We start from the raw sequence: 20,284 nt of genomic DNA on the forward strand, positions 1-20,284 counted from the left end.
CCAGCTGGTTTTCTCTCTCTCTCTCATTCTCCAGCTGGTTTTCTCTCTCTCTCCACCATTCTCCAGCTGGTTTTCTCTCTCTCTCTCCCATTCTCCATCTGGTTTTCTCTCTGTCTCTCTCACATTCTCCAGCTGGTTTTCTCTCTCTCTCACACATTATACAGCTGGTTTTCTCTCTCTCTCCCATTGTCCAGCTGGTTTTCTCTCTCTCTCCCATTCTCCAGCTGGTTTTGTCTCTTTCTCTCATTCTCCAGCTGGTTTTCTCTCTCTCTCCCCTTCTCCAGCTGGTTTTCTCTCTCTCTCCCCTTCTCCAGCTGGTTTTCTGTCTCTCTCACTCTCATTCTCCAGCTGGTTTTCTCTCTGTCTCTCATTCTCCAGCTGGTTTTCTCTCTCTCTCTCATTCTCCAGCTGGTTTTCTCTCTCTTTCACTCTCCCCCATTCTCCAGCTGGTTTTCTCTCTCTCTCGCTCATTCTCCAGCTGGTTTGCTCTCTCTCTCTCTCATTCTCCAGCTGGTTTTCTCTCTCTCTCTCTCATTCTCCAGCTGGTTTTCTCTCTCGCTCTCTCTCATTCTCCAGCTGGTTTTCTCTCTCTCTCACTCATTCTCCAGCTGGTTTTCTCTCTCTCTCTCTCTCCCATTCTCCAGCTGGTTTTCTCTCTCTCTCTCTCTCTCTCCCATCCTCCAGCTGGTTTTCTCTCTCTCTCCCATCCTCCAGCTGGTTTTCTCTCTCTCCCATCCTCCAGCTGGTTTTCTCTCTCTCTCCCATCCTCCAGCTGGTTTTCTCTCTCTCTCTCTCTCTCCCATTCTCCAGCTGGTTTTCTCTCTCTCTCTCTCTCCCATCCTCCAGCTGGTTTTCTCTCTCTCTCTCTCTCCCATCCTCCAGCTGGTTTTCTCTCTCTCTCTCATTCTCCAGCTGGTTTTCTCTCTCTCTCTCTCCCATTCTCCAGCTGGTTTTCTCCCTCTCTCTCTCTCATTCTCCAGCTAGTTTTCTCACTCTCTCATTCTCCAGCTGCTTTTCTCCCTCTCTCTCATTCTCCAGCTGGTTTGCTCTCTCTCTCCCTCATTCTCCAGCTGGTTTGCTCTCTCTCTCTCATTCTCCAGCTGGTTTTCTCTCTCTCTCTCTCCCAATCTCCAGCTGGTATTCTCTCTCTCTCTCTCTCTCCCCCATTCTCCAGCTGGTTTTCTCTCTCTCTCTCACATATTCTCCAGCTGGTTTTCCCTCTCCCTCTCTGTCCCATTCTCCAGCTGGTTTTCTCTCTCTCTCCCATCCTCCAGCTGGTTTTCTCTCTCTCTCTCATCCTCCAGCTGGTTTTCTCTCTCTCTCTCTCCCATCCTCCAGCTGGTTTTCTCTCTCTCTCTCATCCTCCAGCTGGTTTTCTCTCTCTCTCTCTCCCATTCTCCAGTTGGTTTTCTCTCTCTCGCTCTCCCCCCCATTCTCCAGCTGGTTTTCTCTCTCTCTCTCATTCTCCAGCTGGTTTTCTCTCTCTCTCCACCATTCTCCAGCTTGTTTTCTCTCTCTCTCTCCCATTCTCCAGCTGGTTTTCTCTCTGTCTCTCTCACATTATCCAGCTGGTTTTCTCTCTCTCTCTCACACATTATACAGCTGGTTTTCTCTCTCTCTCCCATTCTCCAGCTGGTTTTCTCTCTCTCTCCCATTCTCCAGCTGGTTTTCTCTCTCTCTCCCATTCTCCAGCTGGTTTTCTCTCTTTCTCTCATTCTCCAGCTGGTTTTCTCTCTCTCTCCCCATCTCCAGCTGGTTTTCTCTCTCTTTCTCATTCTCCAGCTGGTTTTCTGTCTCTCTCACTCTCATTCTCCAGCTGGTTTTCTCTCTGTCTCTCATTCTCCAGCTGGTTTTCTCTCTGTCTCTCATTCTCCAGCTGGTTTTCTCTCTCTTTCACTCTCCCCCATTCTCCAGCTGGTCTTCTCTCTCTTTCACTCGCCCCCATTCTCCAGCTGGTTTTCTCTCTCTCTCTCTCATTCTCCAGCTGGTTTGCTCTCTCTCTCTCATTCTCCAGCTGGTTTTCTCTCTCTCTCTCATTCTCCAGCTGGTTTTCTCTCTCGCTCTCTCCCATTCTCCAGCTGGTTTACTCTCTCTCTCTCTCTCATTCTCCAGCTGGTTCTCTCTCTCTCTCTCTCTCTCTCATGCTCCAGCTGGTTTTCTCTCTCTCTCTCTCTCATTCTCCAGCTGGTTTTCTCTCTCTCTCTCTCTCCCATTCTCCAGCTGGTTTTCTCTCTCTCTCTCTCTCTCCCATTGTCCAGCTGGTTTTCTCACTCTCTCATTCTCCAGCTGTTTTTCTCCCTCTCTCTCATTCTCCAGCTGGTTTGCTCTCTCTCTCTCTCTCTCTCTCTCTCATTCTCCAGCTGGTTTTCTCTCTCTCTCCCATTCTCCAGCTGGTATTCTCTCTCTATCACATTCTCCAGCTGGTTTGCTCTCTCTCTCTCTCATTCTCCAGCTGGTTTTCTCTCTCTCTCTCCCCCATTCTCCAGCTGGTTTTCTCTCTCTCGCTCTCCCCCCCATTCTGCAGCTGGTTTTCTCTCTCTCTCCCATCCTCCAGCTGGTTTTCTCTCTCTCTCCCATCCTCCAGCTGGTTTTCTCTCTCTCTCTCTCTCTCCCATTCTCCAGTTGGTTTTCTCTCTCTCGCTCTCCCCCCCATTCTCCAGCTGGTTTTCTCTCTCTCTCTCATTCTCCAGCTGGTTTTCTCTCTCTCTCTCCACCATTCTCCAGCTGGTTTTCTCTCTCTCTCTCTCCCATTCTCCAGCTGGTTTTCTCTCTCTCTCTCTCACATTATCCAGCTGGTTTTCTCTCTCTCTCTCACACATTATACAGCTGGTTTTCTCTCTCTCTCCCATTGTCCAGCTGGTTTTCTCTCTCTCTCTCTCTCTCTCCCATTCTCCAGCTGGTTTTCTCTCTCTCTCCCCTTCTCCAGCTGGTTTTCTGTCTCTCTCACTCTCATTCTCCAGCTGGTTTTCTCTCTGTCTCTCATTCTCCACCTGGTTTTCTCTCTCTCTCTCATTCTCCAGCTGGTTTTCTCTCTCTTTCACTCTCCCCCATTCTCCAGCTGGTTTTCTCTCTCTTTCACTCTCCCCCATTCTCCAGCTGGTTTTCTGTCTCTCTCTCATTCTCCAGCTGGTTTGCTCTCTCTCTCTCTCTCTCTCATTCTCCAGCTGGTTTTCTCTCTCTCTCATTCTCCAGCTGGTTTTCTCTCTCGCTCTCTCCCATTCTCCAGCTGGTTTACTCTCTCTCTCTCTCTCATTCTCCAGCTGGTTCTCTCTCTCTCTCATTCTCCAGCTGGTTTTCTCTCTCTCTCTCTCTCTCTCCCATTCTCCAGCTGGTTTTCTCTCTCTCTCTCTCCCATTCTCCAGCTGGTTTTCTCACTCTCGCATTCTCCAGCTGCTTTTCTCTCTTTCTCCCATTCTCCAGCTGGTTCCTCTCTCTCCCATTCTCCAGCTGGTTTGCTCTCTCTCCCATTCTCCAGCTGGTTTGCTCTCTCTCCCATTCTCCAGCTGGTTTGCTCTCTCTCCCATTCTCCAGCTGGTTTGCTCTCTCTCCCATTCTCCAGCTGGTTTGCTCTCTCTCCCATTCTCCAGCTGGTTTGCTCTCTCTCCCATTCTCCAGCTGGTTTGCTCTCTCTCCCATTCTCCAGCTGGTTTGCTCTCTCTCCCATTCTCCAGCTGGTTTGCTCTCTCTCCCATTCTCCAGCTGGTTCTCTCTCTCTCTCTCATGCTCCAGCTGGTTTTCTCTCTATCATTCGCCAGCTGGTTTTCTCTCTCTCTCTCATTCTCCAGCTGGTTTTCGCTCTCTCTCTCCCCCATTCTCCAACTGGTTTTCACTCTCTCTCTCTCATTCTCCAGCTGGTTTTCTCTCTCTCTCTATTCTCCAGCTGGTTTTCTTTCTCTCTCTCACATCCTGCAGCTGGTTTTCTCTCTTTCTCACATCCTGCAGCTGGTTTTCTCTCTCTCGCATTCTCCAGCTGCTTTTCTCTCTCTCTCCCATTCTCCAGCTGGTTTGCTCTCTCTCCCATTCTCCAGCTGGTTTGCTCTCTCTCCCATTCTCCAGCTGGTTTGCTCTCTCTCCCATTCTCCAGCTGGTTTGCTCTCTCTCCCATTCTCCAGCTGGTTTTCTCTCTCTCTCCCATTCTCCAGCTGGTTTTCTCTCTCTCTCTCTCCCATTCTCCAGCTGGTTTTCTCTCTCTCCCATTCTCCAGCTGGTTTTCTCTCTCTCCCATTCTCCAGCTGGTTTTCTCTCTCTCCCATTCTCCAGCTGGTTTTCTCTCTCTCTCTCTCTCTCCCATTCTCCAGCTGGTTTTCTCTCTCTCTCTCCCATTCTCCAGCTGGTTTTCTCTCTCTCTCCCATTCTCCAGCTGGTTTTCTCTCTCTCTCTCTCCCATTCTCCAGCTGGTTTTCTCTCTCTCTCTCTCTCCCATTCTCCAGCTGGTTTTCTCTCTCTCTCTCCCATTCTCCAGCTGGTTTTCTCTCTCTCTCTCTCCCATTCTCCAGCTGGTTTTCTCTCTCTCTCTCTCTCTCCCATTCTCCAGCTGGTTTTCTCTCTCTCTCTCTCTCCCATTCTGCAGCTGGTTTTCTCTCTCTCCCATTCTCCAGCTGGTTTTCTCTCTCTCTCTCTCTCTCTCCCATTCTCCAGCTGGTTTTCTCTCTCTCTCTCTCTCCCATTCTGCAGCTGGTTTTCTCTCTCTCCCATTCTGCAGCTGGTTTTCTCTCTCTCTCCCATTCTCCAGCTGGTTTTCTCTCTCTCTCTCTCTCTCTCCCATTCTCCAACTGGTTTTCACTCTCTCTCCCATCCTCCAGCTGGTTTTCTCTCTCTCTCTCTCTCTCCCATTCTCCAGTTGGTTTTCTCTCTCTCGCTCTCCCCCCCATTCTCCAGCTGGTTTTCTCTCTCTCTCTCATTCTCCAGCTGGTTTTCTCTCTCTCTCTCCACCATTCTCCAGCTGGTTTTCTCTCTCTCTCTCCCATTCTCCAGCTGGTTTTCTCTCTCTCTCTCTCACATTATCCAGCTGGTTTTCTCTCTCTCTCTCACACATTATACAGCTGGTTTTCTCTCTCTCTCCCATTGTCCAGCTGGTTTTCTCTCTCTCTCTCTCTCTCTCCCATTCTCCAGCTGGTTTTCTCTCTCTCTCCCCTTCTCCAGCTGGTTTTCTGTCTCTCTCACTCTCATTCTCCAGCTGGTTTTCTCTCTGTCTCTCATTCTCCACCTGGTTTTCTCTCTCTCTCTCATTCTCCAGCTGGTTTTCTCTCTCTTTCACTCTCCCCCATTCTCCAGCTGGTTTTCTCTCTCTTTCACTCTCCCCCATTCTCCAGCTGGTTTTCTGTCTCTCTCTCATTCTCCAGCTGGTTTGCTCTCTCTCTCTCATTCTCCAGCTGGTTTTCTCTCTCTCTCATTCTCCAGCTGGTTTTCTCTCTCGCTCTCTCCCATTCTCCAGCTGGTTTACTCTCTCTCTCTCTCTCATTCTCCAGCTGGTTCTCTCTCTCTCTCATTCTCCAGCTGGTTTTCTCTCTCTCTCTCTCTCTCTCCCATTCTCCAGCTGGTTTTCTCTCTCTCTCTCTCCCATTCTCCAGCTGGTTTTCTCACTCTCTCATTCTCCAGCTGTTTTTCTCCCTCTCTCTCATTCTCCAGCTGGTTTGCTCTCTCTCTCTCTCTCATTCTCCAGCTGGTTTTCTCTCTCTCTCTCTCCCATTCTCCAGCTGGTATTCTCTCTCTATCACATTCTCCAGCTGGTTTGCTCTCTCTCTCTCTCATTCTCCAGCTGGTTTTCCCTCTCCCTCTCTCTCCCATTCTCCAGCTGGTATTCTCTCTCTATCACATTCTCCAGCTGGTTTGCTCTCTCTCTCTCTCTCATTCTCCAGCTGGTTTTCTCTCTCTCTCTCCCCCATTCTCCAGCTGGTTTTCTCTCTCTCTCTCTCATATTCTCCAGCTGGTTTTCCCTCTCCCTCTCTCTCCCATTCTCCAGCTGGTTTTCTCTCTCTCTCCCATCCTCCAGCTGGTTTTCTCTCTCTCTCTCTCTCTCCCATTCTCCAGTTGGTTTTCTCTCTCTCGCTCTCCCCCCCATTCTCCAGCTGGTTTTCTCTCTCTCTCTCATTCTCCAGCTGGTTTTCTCTCTCTCTCCACCATTCTCCAGCTGGTTTTCTCTCTCTCTCCCATTCTCCAGCTGGTTTTCTCTCTGTCTCTCTCACATTATCCAGCTGGTTTTCTCTCTCTCTCTCACACATTATACAGCTGGTTTTCTCTCTCTCTCCCATTGTCCAGCTGGTTTTCTCTCTCTCTCTCTCTCTCCCATTCTCCAGCTGGTTTTCTCACTCTCTCATTCTCCAGCTGTTTTTCTCCCTCTCTCTCATTCTCCAGCTGGTTTGCTCTCTCTCTCTCTCTCTCTCTCATTCTCCAGCTGGTTTTCTCTCTCTCTCCCATTCTCCAGCTGGTTTTCTCTCTGTCTCTCTCACATTATCCAGCTGGTTTTCTCTCTCTCTCTCACACATTATACAGCTGGTTTTCTCTCTCTCTCCCATTGTCCAGCTGGTTTTCTCTCTCTCTCTCTCTCTCCCATTCTCCAGCTGGTTTTCTCACTCTCTCATTCTCCAGCTGTTTTTCTCCCTCTCTCTCATTCTCCAGCTGGTTTGCTCTCTCTCTCTCTCTCTCTCTCTCATTCTCCAGCTGGTTTTCTCTCTCTCTCTCTCTCCCATTCTCCAGCTGGTATTCTCTCTCTATCACATTCTCCAGCTGGTTTTCTCTCTCTCGCTCTCCCCCCCATTCTCCAGCTGGTTTGCTCTCTCTCTCTCATTCTCCAGCTGGTTTTCTCTCTCTCTCTCCACCATTCTCCAGCTGGTTTTCTCTCTCTCTCTCTCCCATTCTCCAGCTGGTTTTCTCTCGTCTCTCTCACATTATCCAGCTGGTTTTCTCTCTCTCTCTCACACATTATACAGCTGGTTTTCTCTCTCTCTCTCTCTCTCTCCCATTCTCCAGCTGGTATTCTCTATCACATTCTCCAGCTGGTTTGCTCTCTCTCTCTCTCATTCTCCAGCTGGTTTTCCCTCTCCCTCTCTCTCCCATTCTCCAGCTGGTTTTTTCTCTCTCTCGCTCTCACATTATCCAGCTGGTTTTCTCTCTCTCTCCCATCCTCCAGCTGGTTTTCTCTCTCTCTCACATTCTCCAGCTGGTTTTCTCTCTCTCTTACTCTCTCATTCTCCAGCTGGTTTTCTCTCTCTCTCTCCCATTCTCCAGTTGCTTTTCTCTCTCTCTCTCATTCTCCAGCTGGTTTTCTCTCTCTCCCATTCTCCAGTTGCTTTTCTCTCTCTCTCTCATTCTCCAGCTGCTTTTCTCTCTCTCTCTCATTCTCCAGCTGCTTTTCTCTCTCTCTCTCATTCTCCAGCTGGTTTTCTCACTCTCTCTCATTCTCCAGCTGCTTTTCTCTCTCTCCCATTCTCCAGCTGGTTTTCTCTCTCTCTCTCCCATTCTCCAGCTGGTTTTCTCTCTCTCTCGCATTCTCCAGCTGGTTTTCTCTCTCTCTCGCATTCTCCAGCTGGTTTTCTCTCTCTCCCATTCTCCAGCTGGTTTTCTCTCTCTCCCATTCTCCAGCTGGTTTTCTCGCTCTCTCTCATTGTCCAGCTGGTTTTCTCTCTCTCCCATTCTCCAGCTGGTTTTCTCTCTCTCTCATTCTCCAGCTGGTTTTCTCTCTCTCTCCCTCTCATTCTCAAGCTGGTTTTCTCTCTCTCTCCCTCTCATTCTCAAGCTGGTTTTCTCTCTCTCTCTCCCATCCTCCAGCTGGTTTTCTCTCTCTCTCATTCTCCAGCTGGTTTTCTCTCTCTCTGTCCACATTCTCCAGCTGGTTTTCTCTCTCTCTCCCATTCTCCAGTTGGTTTTCTCTCTTTCTCTCTCCCCCATTCTCCAGCTGGTTTTCTCTCTCTCTCTCTCTCTCTCTCCCCCCCCCCATTCTCCAGCTGGTTTTCTCTCTCTCTCTCATTCACCAGCTAGTTTTCTGTCTCTCTCTCTCCCATTCTCCAGCTGGTTTTCTCTCTCTCTCGCTCACATTCTCCAGCTGGTTTTCTCTCTCTCTCTCTCCCACTCATTCTCCAGCTGGTTTTCTCTCTCTCTCTCTCATTCTCCAGCTGGTTTTCTCTCTCTCTCTCTCTCATTCTCCAGCTGGTTCTCTCTCTCTCTCTCATGCTCCAGCTGGTTTTCTCTCTATCATTCGCCAGCTGGTTTTCTCTCTCTCTCTCATTCTCCAAGTGGTTTTCGCTCTCTCTCTCCCCCATTCTCCAACTGGTTTTCACTCTCTCTCTCTCATTCTCCAGCTGGTTTTCTGTCTCTCTCTCTCACATCCTGCAGCTGGTTTTCTCTCTCTCTCACATCCTGCAGCTGGTTTTCTCACTCTCGCATTCTCCAGCTGCTTTTCTCTCTTTCTCCCATTCTCCAGCTGGTTCCTCTCTCTCCCATTCTCCAGCTGGTTTGCTCTCTCTCCCATTCTCCAGCTGGTTTGCTCTCTCTCCCATTCTCCAGCTGGTTTGCTCTCTCTCCCATTCTCCAGCTGGTTTGCTCTCTCTCCCATTCTCCAGCTGGTTTGCTCTCTCTCCCATTCTCCAGCTGGTTTGCTCTCTCTCCCATTCTCCAGCTGGTTTGCTCTCTCTCCCATTCTCCAGCTGGTTCTCTCTCTCTCTCTCATGCTCCAGCTGGTTTTCTCTCTATCATTCGCCAGCTGGTTTTCTCTCTCTCTCTCATTCTCCAGCTGGTTTTCGCTCTCTCTCTCCCCCATTCTCCAACTGGTTTTCACTCTCTCTCTCTCATTCTCCAGCTGGTTTTCTCTCTCTCTCTATTCTCCAGCTGGTTTTCTTTCTCTCTCTCTCACATCCTGCAGCTGGTTTTCTCTCTTTCTCACATCCTGCAGCTGGTTTTCTCTCTCTCGCATTCTCCAGCTGCTTTTCTCTCTCTCTCCCATTCTCCAGCTGGTTTGCTCTCTCTCCCATTCTCCAGCTGGTTTGCTCTCTCTCCCATTCTCCAGCTGGTTTGCTCTCTCTCCCATTCTCCAGCTGGTTTGCTCTCTCTCCCATTCTCCAGCTGGTTTTCTCTCTCTCTCCCATTCTCCAGCTGGTTTTCTCTCTCTCTCTCTCCCATTCTCCAGCTGGTTTTCTCTCTCTCCCATTCTCCAGCTGGTTTTCTCTCTCTCCCATTCTCCAGCTGGTTTTCTCTCTCTCCCATTCTCCAGCTGGTTTTCTCTCTCTCTCTCTCTCTCCCATTCTCCAGCTGGTTTTCTCTCTCTCTCTCTCCCATTCTCCAGCTGGTTTTCTCTCTCTCTCTCCCATTCTCCAGCTGGTTTTCTCTCTCTCTCTCCCATTCTCCAGCTGGTTTTCTCTCTCTCTCTCCCATTCTCCAGCTGGTTTTTTTCTCTCTCTCTCTCCCATTCTCCAGCTGGTTTTCTCGCTCTCTCTCTCTCTCTCTCTCTCTCTCCCATTCTCCAGCTGGTTTTCTCTCTCTCTCTCTCCCATTCTCTAGCTGGTTTTCTCTCTCTCATTCTCCAGCTGCTTTTCACTCTCTCTCCCATTCTCCAGCTGGTTCCCCTCTCTCTCTCTCATTCTCCAGCTGGTTTGCTCTCTCTCCCATTCTCCAGCTGGTTTTCTCTCTCTCTCGCTCACATTCTCCAGCTGGTTTTCTCTCTCTCTCCATTCTCCAGCTGGTTTTCTCTCTCTCTCCATTCTCCAGCTGGTTTTCTCTCTTACTCTCCCATTCTCCAGCTGGTTTTCTCTCTCTCTCTCTCTCTCTCTCCCATTCTCCAGCTGGTTTTCTCTCTCTCCCATTCTCCAGCTGGTTTTCTCTCTCATTCTCCAGCTGGTTTTCTCTCTCTCTCTCTCATTCTCCAGCTGGTTTTCTCTCTCTCTCTCCCATTCTCCAGCTGGTTTTCTCTCTCTCTCTCCCATTCTCCAGCTGGTTTTCTCTCTCTCTCCCATTCTCCAGCTGGTTTTCTCTCTCTCCCATTCTCCAGCTGGTTTTCTCTCTCATTCTCCAGCTGGTTTTCTCTCTCTCTCTCTCATTCTCCAGCTGGTTTTCTCTCTCTCTCTCCCATTCTCCAGCTGGTTTTCTCTCTCTCTCTCCCATTCTCCAGCTGGTTTTCTCTCTCTCTCCCATTCTCCAGCTGGTTTTCTCTCTCTCTCTCTCCCATTCTCCAGCTGGTTTTCTCTCTCTCTCTCTCCCATTCTCCAGCTGGTTTTCTCTCTCTCTCTCTCCCATTCTCCAGCTGGTTTTCTCTCTCTCTCTCTCCCATTCTCCAGCTGGTTTTCTCTCTCTCTCTCTCCCATTCTCCAGCTGGTTTTCTCTCTCTCTCTCCCATTCTCCAGCTGGTTTTCTCTCTCTCTCTCTCCCATTCTCCAGCTGGTTTTCTCTCTCTCTCTCTCCCATTCTCCAGCTGGTTTTCTCTCTCTCTCTCTCTCCCATTCTCCAGCTGGTTTTCTCTCTCTCTCTCTCTCTCCCATTCTCCAGCTGGTTTTCTCTCTCTCTCTCTCTCCCATTCTGCAGCTGGTTTTCTCTCTCTCCCATTCTCCAGCTGGTTTTCTCTCTCTCTCTCTCTCTCCCATTCTCCAGCTGGTTTTCTCTCTCTCTCTCTCTCCCATTCTGCAGCTGGTTTTCTCTCTCTCCCATTCTGCAGCTGGTTTTCTCTCTCTCTCCCATTCTCCAGCTGGTTTTCTCTCTCTCTCTCTCTCCCATTCTCCAACTGGTTTTCACTCTCTCTCCCATTCTCCAGCTGGTTTTCTCTCTCTCTCTCTCTCTCCCATTCTCCAGCTGGTTTTCTCTCTCTCTCTCTCTCTCCCATTCTGCAGCTGGTTTTCTCTCTCTCCCATTCTCCAGCTGGTTTTCTCTCTCTCTCTCTCTCTCCCATTCTCCAGCTGGTTTTCTCTCTCTCTCTCTCTCCCATTCTGCAGCTGGTTTTCTCTCTCTCCCATTCTCCAGCTGGTTTTCTCTCTCATTCTCCAGCTGGTTTTCTCTCTCTCTCTCTCATTCTCCAGCTGGTTTTCTCTCTCTCTCTCCCATTCTCCAGCTGGTTTTCTCTCTCTCTCTCCCATTCTCCAGCTGGTTTTCTCTCTCTCTCTCCCATTCTCCAGCTGGTTTTCTCTCTCTCTCTCCCATTCTCCAGCTGGTTTTCTCTCTCTCTCCCATTCTCCAGCTGGTTTTCTCTCTCTCTCTCTCCCATTCTCCAGCTGGTTTTCTCTCTCTCTCTCTCCCATTCTCCAGCTGGTTTTCTCTCTCTCTCTCTCCCATTCTCCAGCTGGTTTTCTCTCTCTCTCTCTCCCATTCTCCAGCTGGTTTTCTCTCTCTCTCTCCCATTCTCCAGCTGGTTTTCTCTCTCTCTCTCTCCCATTCTCCAGCTGGTTTTCTCTCTCTCTCTCTCCCATTCTCCAGCTGGTTTTCTCTCTCTCTCTCTCCCATTCTCCAGCTGGTTTTCTCTCTCTCTCTCTCTCTCCCATTCTCCAGCTGGTTTTCTCTCTCTCTCTCTCTCCCATTCTGCAGCTGGTTTTCTCTCTCTCCCATTCTCCAGCTGGTTTTCTCTCTCTCTCTCTCTCTCCCATTCTCCAGCTGGTTTTCTCTCTCTCTCTCTCTCCCATTCTGCAGCTGGTTTTCTCTCTCTCCCATTCTGCAGCTGGTTTTCTCTCTCTCTCCCATTCTCCAGCTGGTTTTCTCTCTCTCTCTCTCTCCCATTCTCCAACTGGTTTTCACTCTCTCTCCCATTCTCCAGCTGGTTTTCTCTCTCTCTCTCTCTCCCATTCTCCAGCTGGTTTTCTCTCTCTCTCCCATTCTCCAGCTGGTTTTCTCTCTCTCTCTCTCCCATTCTCCAGCTGGTTTTCTCTCTCTCTCTCTCCCATTCTCCAGCTGGTTTTCTCTCTCTCTCTCTCCCATTCTCCAGCTGGTTTTTTCTCTCTCTCTCTCCCATTCTCCAGCTGGTTTTCTCTCTCTCTCTCTCTCCCATTCTCCAGCTGGTTTTCTCTCTCTCTCTCTCTCTCCCATTCTCCAGCTGGTTTTCTCTCTCTCTCTCTCTCTCCCATTCTGCAGCTGGTTTTCTCTCTCTCCCATTCTGCAGCTGGTTTTCTCTCTCTCTCCCATTCTCCAGCTGGTTTTCTCTCTCTCTCTCTCTCCCATTCTCCAACTGGTTTTCACTCTCTCTCCCATTCTCCAGCTGGTTTTCTCTCTCTCTCTCTCTCCCATTCTCCAGCTGGTTTTCTCTCTCTCTCTCTCCCATTCTCCAGCTGGTTTTCTCTCTCTCTCATTCTCCAGCTGGTTTTCTCTCTCTCTCTCTCTCATTCTCCAGCTGGTTTTCTCTCTCTCTCACTCATTCTCCAGCTGCTTTTCTCTCTCTCTCTCTCCCATTCTCCAGCTGGTTTTCTCTCTCTCTCCCATTCTCCAGCTGGTTTTCTCTCTCTCTCTCTCCCATTCTCCAGCTGGTTTTCTCTCTCTCTCTCTCCCATTCTCCAGCTGGTTTTCTCTCTCTCTCTCCCATTCTCCAGCTGGTTTTCTCTCTCTCTCCCATTCTCCAGCTGGTTTTCTCTCTCTCCCATTCTCCAGCTGGTTTTCTCTCTCTCTCTCTCCCATTCTCCAGCTGGTTTTCTCTCTCTCTCTCTCCCATTCTCCAGCTGGTTTTCTCTCTCTCTCTCTCTCTCCCATTCTCCAGCTGGTTTTCTCTCTCTCTCTCTCTCTCCCATTCTCCAGCTGGTTTTCTCTCTCTCTCTCTCTCCCATTCTGCAGCTGGTTTTCTCTCTCTCCCATTCTCCAGCTGGTTTTCTCTCTCTCTCTCCCATTCTCCAGCTGGTTTTCTCTCTCTCTCTCTCTCCCATTCTGCAGCTGGTTTTCTCTCTCTCCCATTCTGCAGCTGGTTTTCTCTCTCTCTCCCATTCTCCAGCTGGTTTTCTCTCTCTCTCTCTCTCTCCCATTCTCCAACTGGTTTTCTCTCTCTCTCCCATTCTCCAGCTGGTTTTCTCTCTCTCTCTCTCTCCCATTCTCCAACTGGTTTTCACTCTCTCTCCCATTCTCCAGCTGGTTTTCTCTCTCTCTCTCCCATTCTCCAGCTGGTTTTCTCTCTCTCTCTCCCATTCTCCAGCTGGTTTTCTCTCTCTCTCCCATTCTCCAGCTGGTTTTCTCTCTCTCTCTCTCCCATTCTCCAGCTGGTTTTCTCTCTCTCTCTCTCCCATTCTCCAGCTGGTTTTCTCTCTCTCTCTCTCCCATTCTCCAGCTGGTTTTCTCTCTCTCTCTCTCCCATTCTCCAGCTGGTTTTCTCTCTCTCTCTCTCTCTCCCATTCTCCAGCTGGTTTTCTCTCTCTCTCTCTCTCCCATTCTGCAGCTGGTTTTCTCTCTCTCCCATTCTCCAGCTGGTTTTCTCTCTCTCTCTCTCTCCCATTCTCCAGCTGGTTTTCTCTCTCTCTCTCTCTCCCATTCTGCAGCTGGTTTTCTCTCTCTCCCATTCTGCAGCTGGTTTTCTCTCTCTCTCCCATTCTCCAGCTGGTTTTCTCTCTCTCTCTCTCTCCCATTCTCCAACTGGTTTTCACTCTCTCTCCCATTCTCCAGCTGGTTTTCTCTCTCTCTCTCTCTCCCATTCTCCAGCTGGTTTTCTCTCTCTCTCCCATTCTCCAGCTGGTTTTCTCTCTCTCTCTCTCCCATTCTCCAGCTGGTTTTCTCTCTCTCTCTCTCTCCCATTCTCCAGCTGGTTTTCTCTCTCTCTCTCTCCCATTCTCCAGCTGGTTTTCTCTCTCTCTCTCTCCCATTCTCCAGCTGGTTTTCTCTCTCTCTCTCTCCCATTCTCCAGCTGGTTTTCTCTCTCTCTCTCTCCCATTCTCCAGCTGGTTTTCTCTCTCTCTCTCTCTCCCATTCTCCAGCTGGTTTTCTCTCTCTCTCTCTCTCCCATTCTGCAGCTGGTTTTCTCTCTCTCCCATTCTGCAGCTGGTTTTCTCTCTCTCTCCCATTCTCCAGCTGGTTTTCTCTCTCTCTCTCTCTCCCATTCTCCAACTGGTTTTCACTCTCTCTCCCATTCTCCAGCTGGTTTTCTCTCTCTCTCTCTCTCCCATTCTCCAGCTGGTTTTCTCTCTCTCTCTCTCTCCCATTCTCCAGCTGGTTTTCTCTCTCTCTCATTCTCCAGCTGGTTTTCTCTCTCTCTCTCTCTCATTCTCCAGCTGGTTTTCTCTCTCTCTCACTCATTCTCCAGCTGCTTTTCTCTCTCTCTCTCTCCCATTCTCCAGCTGGTTTTCTCTCTCTCTCCCATTCTCCAGCTGGTTTTCTCTCTCTCTCTCTCCCATTCTCCAGCTGGTTTTCTCTCTCTCTCTCTCCCATTCTCCAGCTGGTTTTCTCTCTCTCTCTCTCTCCCACTCATTCTCCAGCTGGTTTTCTCTCTCTCTCTCCCATTCTCCAGCTGGTTTTCTCTCTCTCTCTCATTCTCCAGCTGGTTTTCTCTCTCTCTCATTCTCCAGCTGGTTCTCTCTCTCTCTCTCATTCTCCAGCTGGTTCTCTCTCTCTCTCTCTCATGCTCCAGCTGGTTTTCTCTCTATCATTCGCCAGCTGGTTTTCTCTCTCTCTCTCATTCTCCAGCTGGTTTTCTCTCTCTCTCTCCCCCATTCTCCAACTGGTTTTCACTCTCTCTCTCATTCTCCAGCTGGTTTTCTCTCTCTCTCTATTCTCCAGCTGGTTTTCTGTCTCTCTCTCTCACATCCTGCAGCTGGTTTTCTCTCTCTCTCACATCCTGCAGCTGGTTTTCTCTCTCTCTCTCTCATTCTCCAGCTGGTTTTCTCACTCTCGCATTCTCCAGCTGCTTTTCTCTCTTTCTCCCATTCTCCAGCTGGTTCCTCTCTCTCTCATTCTCCAGCTGGTTTTCTCACTCTCGCATTCTCCAGCTGCTTTTCTCTCTTTCTCCCATTCTCCAGCTGGTTCCTCTCTCTCCATTCTCCAGCTGGTTTGCTCTCTCTCTCGCTCACATTCTCCAGCTGGTTTTCTCTCTCTCTCTCTCCCACTCATTCTCCAGCTGGTTTTCTCTCTCTCTCTCATTCTCCAGCTGGTTTTCTCTCTCTCTCTCTCTCTCATTCTCCAGCTGGTTCTCTCTCTCTCTCTCTCTCTCTCATTCTCCAGCTGGTTCTCTCTCTCTCTCTCTCATGCTCCAGCTGGTTTTCTCTCTCTCTCTCTCTCATTCTCCAGCTGGTTTTCTCTCTCTCTCACTCATTCTCCAGCTGCTTTTCTCTCTCTCTCTCTCCCATTCTCCAGCTGGTTTTCTCTCTCTCTCCCATTCTCCAGCTGGTTTTCTCTCTCTCTCTCTCCCATTCTCCAGCTGGTTTTCTCTCTCTCTCTCTCCCATTCTCCAGCTGGTTTTCTCTCTCTCTCTCTCTCCCACTCATTCTCCAGCTGGTTTTCTCTCTCTCTCTCCCATTCTCCAGCTGGTTTTCTCTCTCTCTCTCATTCTCCAGCTGGTTTTCTCTCTCTCTCATTCTCCAGCTGGTTCTCTCTCTCTCTCTCTCATTCTCCAGCTGGTTCTCTCTCTCTCTCTCATGCTCCAGCTGGTTTTCTCTCTATCATTCGCCAGCTGGTTTTCTCTCTCTCTCTCATTCTCCAGCTGGTTTTCTCTCTCTCTCTCCCCCATTCTCCAACTGGTTTTCACTCTCTCTCTCATTCTCCAGCTGGTTTTCTCTCTCTCTCTATTCTCCAGCTGGTTTTCTGTCTCTCTCTCTCACATCCTGCAGCTGGTTTTCTCTCTCTCTCACATCCTGCAGCTGGTTTTCTCTCTCTCTCTCTCATTCTCCAGCTGGTTTTCTCACTCTCGCATTCTCCAGCTGCTTTTCTCTCTTTCTCCCATTCTCCAGCTGGTTCCTCTCTCTCCCATTCTCCAGCTGGTTCCTCTCTCTCCCATTCTCCAGCTGGTTTTCTCTCTCTCTCGCTCACATTCTCCAGCTGGTTTTCTCTCTCTCTCTCTCCCACTCATTCTCCAGCTGGTTTTCTCTCTCTCTCTCATTCTCCAGCTGGTTTTCTCTCTCTCTCTCTCTCTCTCTCTCTCATTCTCCAGCTGGTTCTCTCTCTCTCTCTCTCTCTCTCTCTCTCTCTCATTCTCCAGCTGGTTCTCTCTCTCTCTCTCTCTCATGCTCCAGCTGGTTTTCTCTCTATCATTCGCCAGCTGGTTTTCTCTCTCTCTCTCATTCTCCAGCTGGTTTTTGCTCTCTCTCTCCCCCATTCTCCAACTGGTTCTCTCTCTCTCTATTCTCCAGCTGGTTTTCTGTCTCTCTCTCTCACATCCTGCAGCTGGTTTTCTCTCTCTCTCACATCCTGCAGCTGGTTTTCTCTTTCTCCCATTCTCCAGCTGCTTTTCTCTCTCTCTCATTCTCCAGCTGGTTCCTCTCTCTCCCATTCTCCAGCTGGTTTGCTCTCTCTCCCATTCTCCAGCTGGTTTGCTCTCTCTCCCATTCTCCAGCTGGTTTGCTCTCTCTCCCATTCTCCAGCTGGTTTTCTCTCTCTCCCATTCTCCAGCTGGTTTTCTCTCTCTCTCTCCCATTCTCCAGCTGGTTTTCTCTCTCTCTCTCCCATTCTCCAGCTGGTTTTTTTCTCTCTCTCTCTCCCATTCTCCAGCTGTTTTATTTCTCTCTCTCTCTCCCATTCTCCAGCTGGTTTTCTCTCTCTGTCTCCATTCTCCAGCTGGTTTTCTCTCTCTGTCTCCCATTCTCCAGCTGGTTTTCTCGCTCTCTCTCTCTCTCTCCCATTCTCCAGCTGGTTTTCTCTCTCTCTCTCTCTCTCTCTCTCTCTCTCCCATTCTCTAGCTGGTTTTCTCTCTCTCATTCTCCAGCTGCTTTTCACTCTCTCTCCCATTCTCCAGCTGGTTCCCCTCTCTCTCTCTCATTCTCCAGCTGGTTTGCTCTCTCTCTCATTCTCCAGCTGGTTTGCTCTCTCTCCCATTCTCCAGCTGGTTTTCTCTCTCTCTCGCTCACATTCTCCAGCCGGTTTTCTCTCTCTCTCCATTCTCCAGCTGGTTTTCTCTCTCTCTCTCCCATTCTCCAGCTGGTTTTCTCTCTCTCTCTCCCATTCTCCAGCTGGTTTTTTCTCTCTCTCTCTCTCTCCCATTCTCCAGCTGGTTTTCTCTCTCATTCTCCAGCTGGTTTTCTCTCTCTCTCTCTCATTCTCCAGCTGGTTTTCTCTCTCTCTCTCTCCCATTCTCCAGCTGGTTTTCTCTCTCTCTCCCATTCTCCAGCTGGTTTTCTCTCTCCCATTCTCCAGTTGCTTTTCCCTCTCCCATTCTCCAGCTGGCTTTCTCTCTCCCATTCTCCAGCTGGTTTTCTCTCTCTCTCTCTCTCGTATTCTCCAGCTCGTTTTCTCTCTCTCTCTCATTCTCCAGCTGGTTTTCTCTCTCCCTCCTGAAGAAGGGCCTGTGCCCGAAACGTCGAATCTCCTGTTCCCTGGATGCTGCCTGACCTGCTGTGCTGTTCCAGCAATAAAGTTTCAACTTTGATCTCCAGCATCTGCAGACCTCACTTTCTCCTCCTTTCTCTCTCCCTCCCATTCTCCAGCTGGTTTTCTCTCTCTCCCTCCCATTCTCCAGCTGGTTTTCTCTCTCTCCCTCTCATTCTCCAGCTGGTTTGCTCTCTCTCCCTCCCATTCTCCAGCTGGTTTTCTCTCTCTCTCTCTCATTCTCCAGCTGGTTTTCTCTCTCTCTCTCTCATTCTCCAGCTGGTTTTCTCTCTCTCTCTCCCATTCTCCAGCTGGTTTTCTCTCTCTCTCCCTCATTCTCCAGCTGGTTTTCTCTCTCTCTCCCTCATTCTCCAGCTGGTTTTCTCTCTCTCTCTCATTCTCCAGCTGGTTTTCTCTCTCTCTCTCATTCTCCTGCTGGTTTTCTCTCTCTCTCTCCCATTCTCCAGCTGGTTTTCTCTCTCTCTCTCTCCCTCATTCTCCAGCTGGTTTTCTCTCTCTCTCTCATTCTCCTGCTGGTTTTCTCTCTCTCTCTCATTCTCCTGCTGGTTTTCTCTCTCTCTCTCCCATTCTCCAGCTGGTTTTCTCTCTCTCTCTCTCTCCCATTCTCCAGCTGGTTTTCTCTCTCTCTCTCTCTCTCTCCCATTCTCCAGCTGGTTTTCTCTCTCTCTCTCTCCCATTCTCCAGCTGGTCTTCTCTCTCTCTCCCATTCTCCAGCTGGTTTTCTCTCTCTCTCTCCCATTCTCCAGCTGGTTTTCTCTCTCTCTCTCCCTCATTCTCCAGCTGGTTTTCTTTCTCTCTCTCATTCTCCTGCTGGTTTTCTCTCTCTCTCCCATTCTCCTGCTGGTTTTTTCTCTCTCTCTCATTCTCCTGCTGGTTTTCTCTCTCTCTCCCCCATTCTCCTGCTGGTGTTCTCTCTCTCTCTCTCTCATTCTCCAGCTGGTTTTATCTCTCCCTCCCATTCTCCAGGCAGTTTTTTCTCTCCCTGGGTGTCTCCCTCAGTCTCGGTCTCCAGCTTGCTCTCTCATTCCCATTTTTTAAACCCCTCTCTCTCTCTCTCTCTGGGTATTTCTATCTCCCGGATATTTCACAGAATCCCTGCCGTGGGGGAAGAGGCCACTCGGCCCATCGAGTCTGTACCTGCCCTCCCACCCAGATCTCCATAACACCCAGATTTTTATGGGCTATGACATACCCAGCGCCTTTTCCTCTCCCTTTCTCCGGGTCTTTCTCCCTCTCCCTCTCCCTCTCTTTATTTCTGATTATTTTTATTCCCCCCCTCTATTTATTCCTCTCCCCTGACGGGTTTATTTTCTTTCTCTCTGATGGTTTCTCGGTTTACTTCTCCCTTTCTCGGGATATTTTTCTCCCTCTCTGCGGCTTTATTGTGTTTTTAATTTTAATCCATTTTTTTTCTTACCCGCCGGTCGCCGCCGCCATTTTGCCGTTCGGTGGTTTCCAGAACAATCCAAGCGCGGCCTTGCGTCACGTCCGCCGCGGACGACGCCGACGCCAACTCCCTCCGTATCGTCACAGAGCCACTTTCGCCGACGCCACTTCCGCCCCGGATCGCCCCCCAACCGTCACGGAGCCACTTCCGCCCGGATCGCCCCCAACCGTCACGGAGCCACTTCCGCCCGGATCGCTCCAACTGTCACAGAGCCACTTCCGCCAGGACCACCACAGTCTGCGGGCTCCCTCCAGATACTGCTGTCCTGTGCTGTTTCCGGACAGCACTGCTGTCGTGAACATAGTGTGGGACCCAGTGTTCCCCGCACCCAGTGACAGCACAGAGTGTGGGACCCAGTGTCACCCCCACCCAGTGACAGCACAGAGTGTGGGATACAGTGTCACCCCCACCCAGTGACAGCACAGAGTGTGGGATACAGTGTCACCCCCACCCAGTGACAGCTCAGTGTGTGGGACCCAGTGTCACCCCCACCCAGTGACAGCACAGAGTGTGGGACCCAGTGTCACCCCCACCCAGTGACAGCTCAGTGTGTGGGACCCAGTGTGTCCCCCCTCCCCCAGTGACAGCTCAGAGTGTGGGACCCAGTGTCCCACCCCCTCCCCCCAGTGACAGCTCAGAGTGTAGGACCCAGTGTCACCCCCACCCAGTGACAGCACAGAGTGTGGGACCCAGCGTCACCCCCACCCAGTGACAGCACAGAGTGTGGGACCCAGTGTCACTCCCCCCCACCCAGTGACAGCACAGAGTGTGGGACCCAGTGTCCCACCCCCCTCCCCAGTGACAGCCCCAAGTGTGGGACCCAGCGTCTGGCAGTAATTAAAACAAATGAGCATCAAGTATTGGTCCTATTCCTTGCCTCATTGTGGTGTTTGGTTAAGGGATGGTGAAGGGTTAATGGAGGCAGAGGAAGACGGCAAGAAATTGTCAAATGGTTTAGTGTTGTGTATGAAGCAGAGTTATGTAAAACCATTCACCAAATCAGAGGCATGAATCTCACAAGTTCCAGATATAGCAAGGAATTTATTTATTCACATTATTTGAAGATTAGTCAGCCACGCTGTGGCGTTCCTCCCAGCCCTGTGTTCCAGCGACAGGAAAGAGAATGGGGTTAACTGTCAGCAGTGACCTGTTATTGTCACTGGGGCAATGTCGCATTCAGTGAGCCAGAGACTTCCAATCTCTCCTCTCCCTCCATCAACAGACCAACTTCTTCAATGGCCATCAGCTTAAACCGCTTGTTCCTGATGTGTTCCCAGACAATCAGAGACAGCAGTCGCTTCCACCATAGACTGCATACAGAATATCTAAAATTACACTTTACGTTAGGGGGTCATTGGATGGAAGATTACAAAAATCTGCATCGACTCTTTAAACTGAAAGTAAAGCTTCCTCTACACTGTCCCCCAT

The 20,284-nt window shown here is 49.9% G+C and overlaps 1 protein-coding gene across 2 annotated transcripts in view; it reads right to left on the minus strand.

Annotated features, from left to right (window-relative positions):
• Positions 1-18,930, minus strand: part of khdc4 (KH domain containing 4, pre-mRNA splicing factor) — an 84,396-nt gene extending 65,466 nt beyond the window's left edge. For both annotated transcript variants that reach the window (XR_015755330.1, XM_087984957.1), the window contains exon 1: positions 18,827-18,930. Coding sequence is in view for 1 of the 2 variants with exons in the window: in XM_087984957.1 (XP_087841083.1) it covers positions 18,827-18,846 (20 nt within the window). In the remaining variant the exon portion in view is untranslated. The remainder of the gene's footprint in view (positions 1-18,826) is intronic.
• Between the last annotated feature and the right edge of the window lie 1,354 nt (positions 18,931-20,284).

Source organism: Chiloscyllium plagiosum, unplaced genomic scaffold (assembly GCF_037043375.1).
Source record: "Chiloscyllium plagiosum isolate Xiang-an unplaced genomic scaffold, Cpla_swu_hap1 HiC_scaffold_50, whole genome shotgun sequence".
NCBI classification, from domain to species: domain Eukaryota; kingdom Metazoa; phylum Chordata; class Chondrichthyes; order Orectolobiformes; family Hemiscylliidae; genus Chiloscyllium; species Chiloscyllium plagiosum.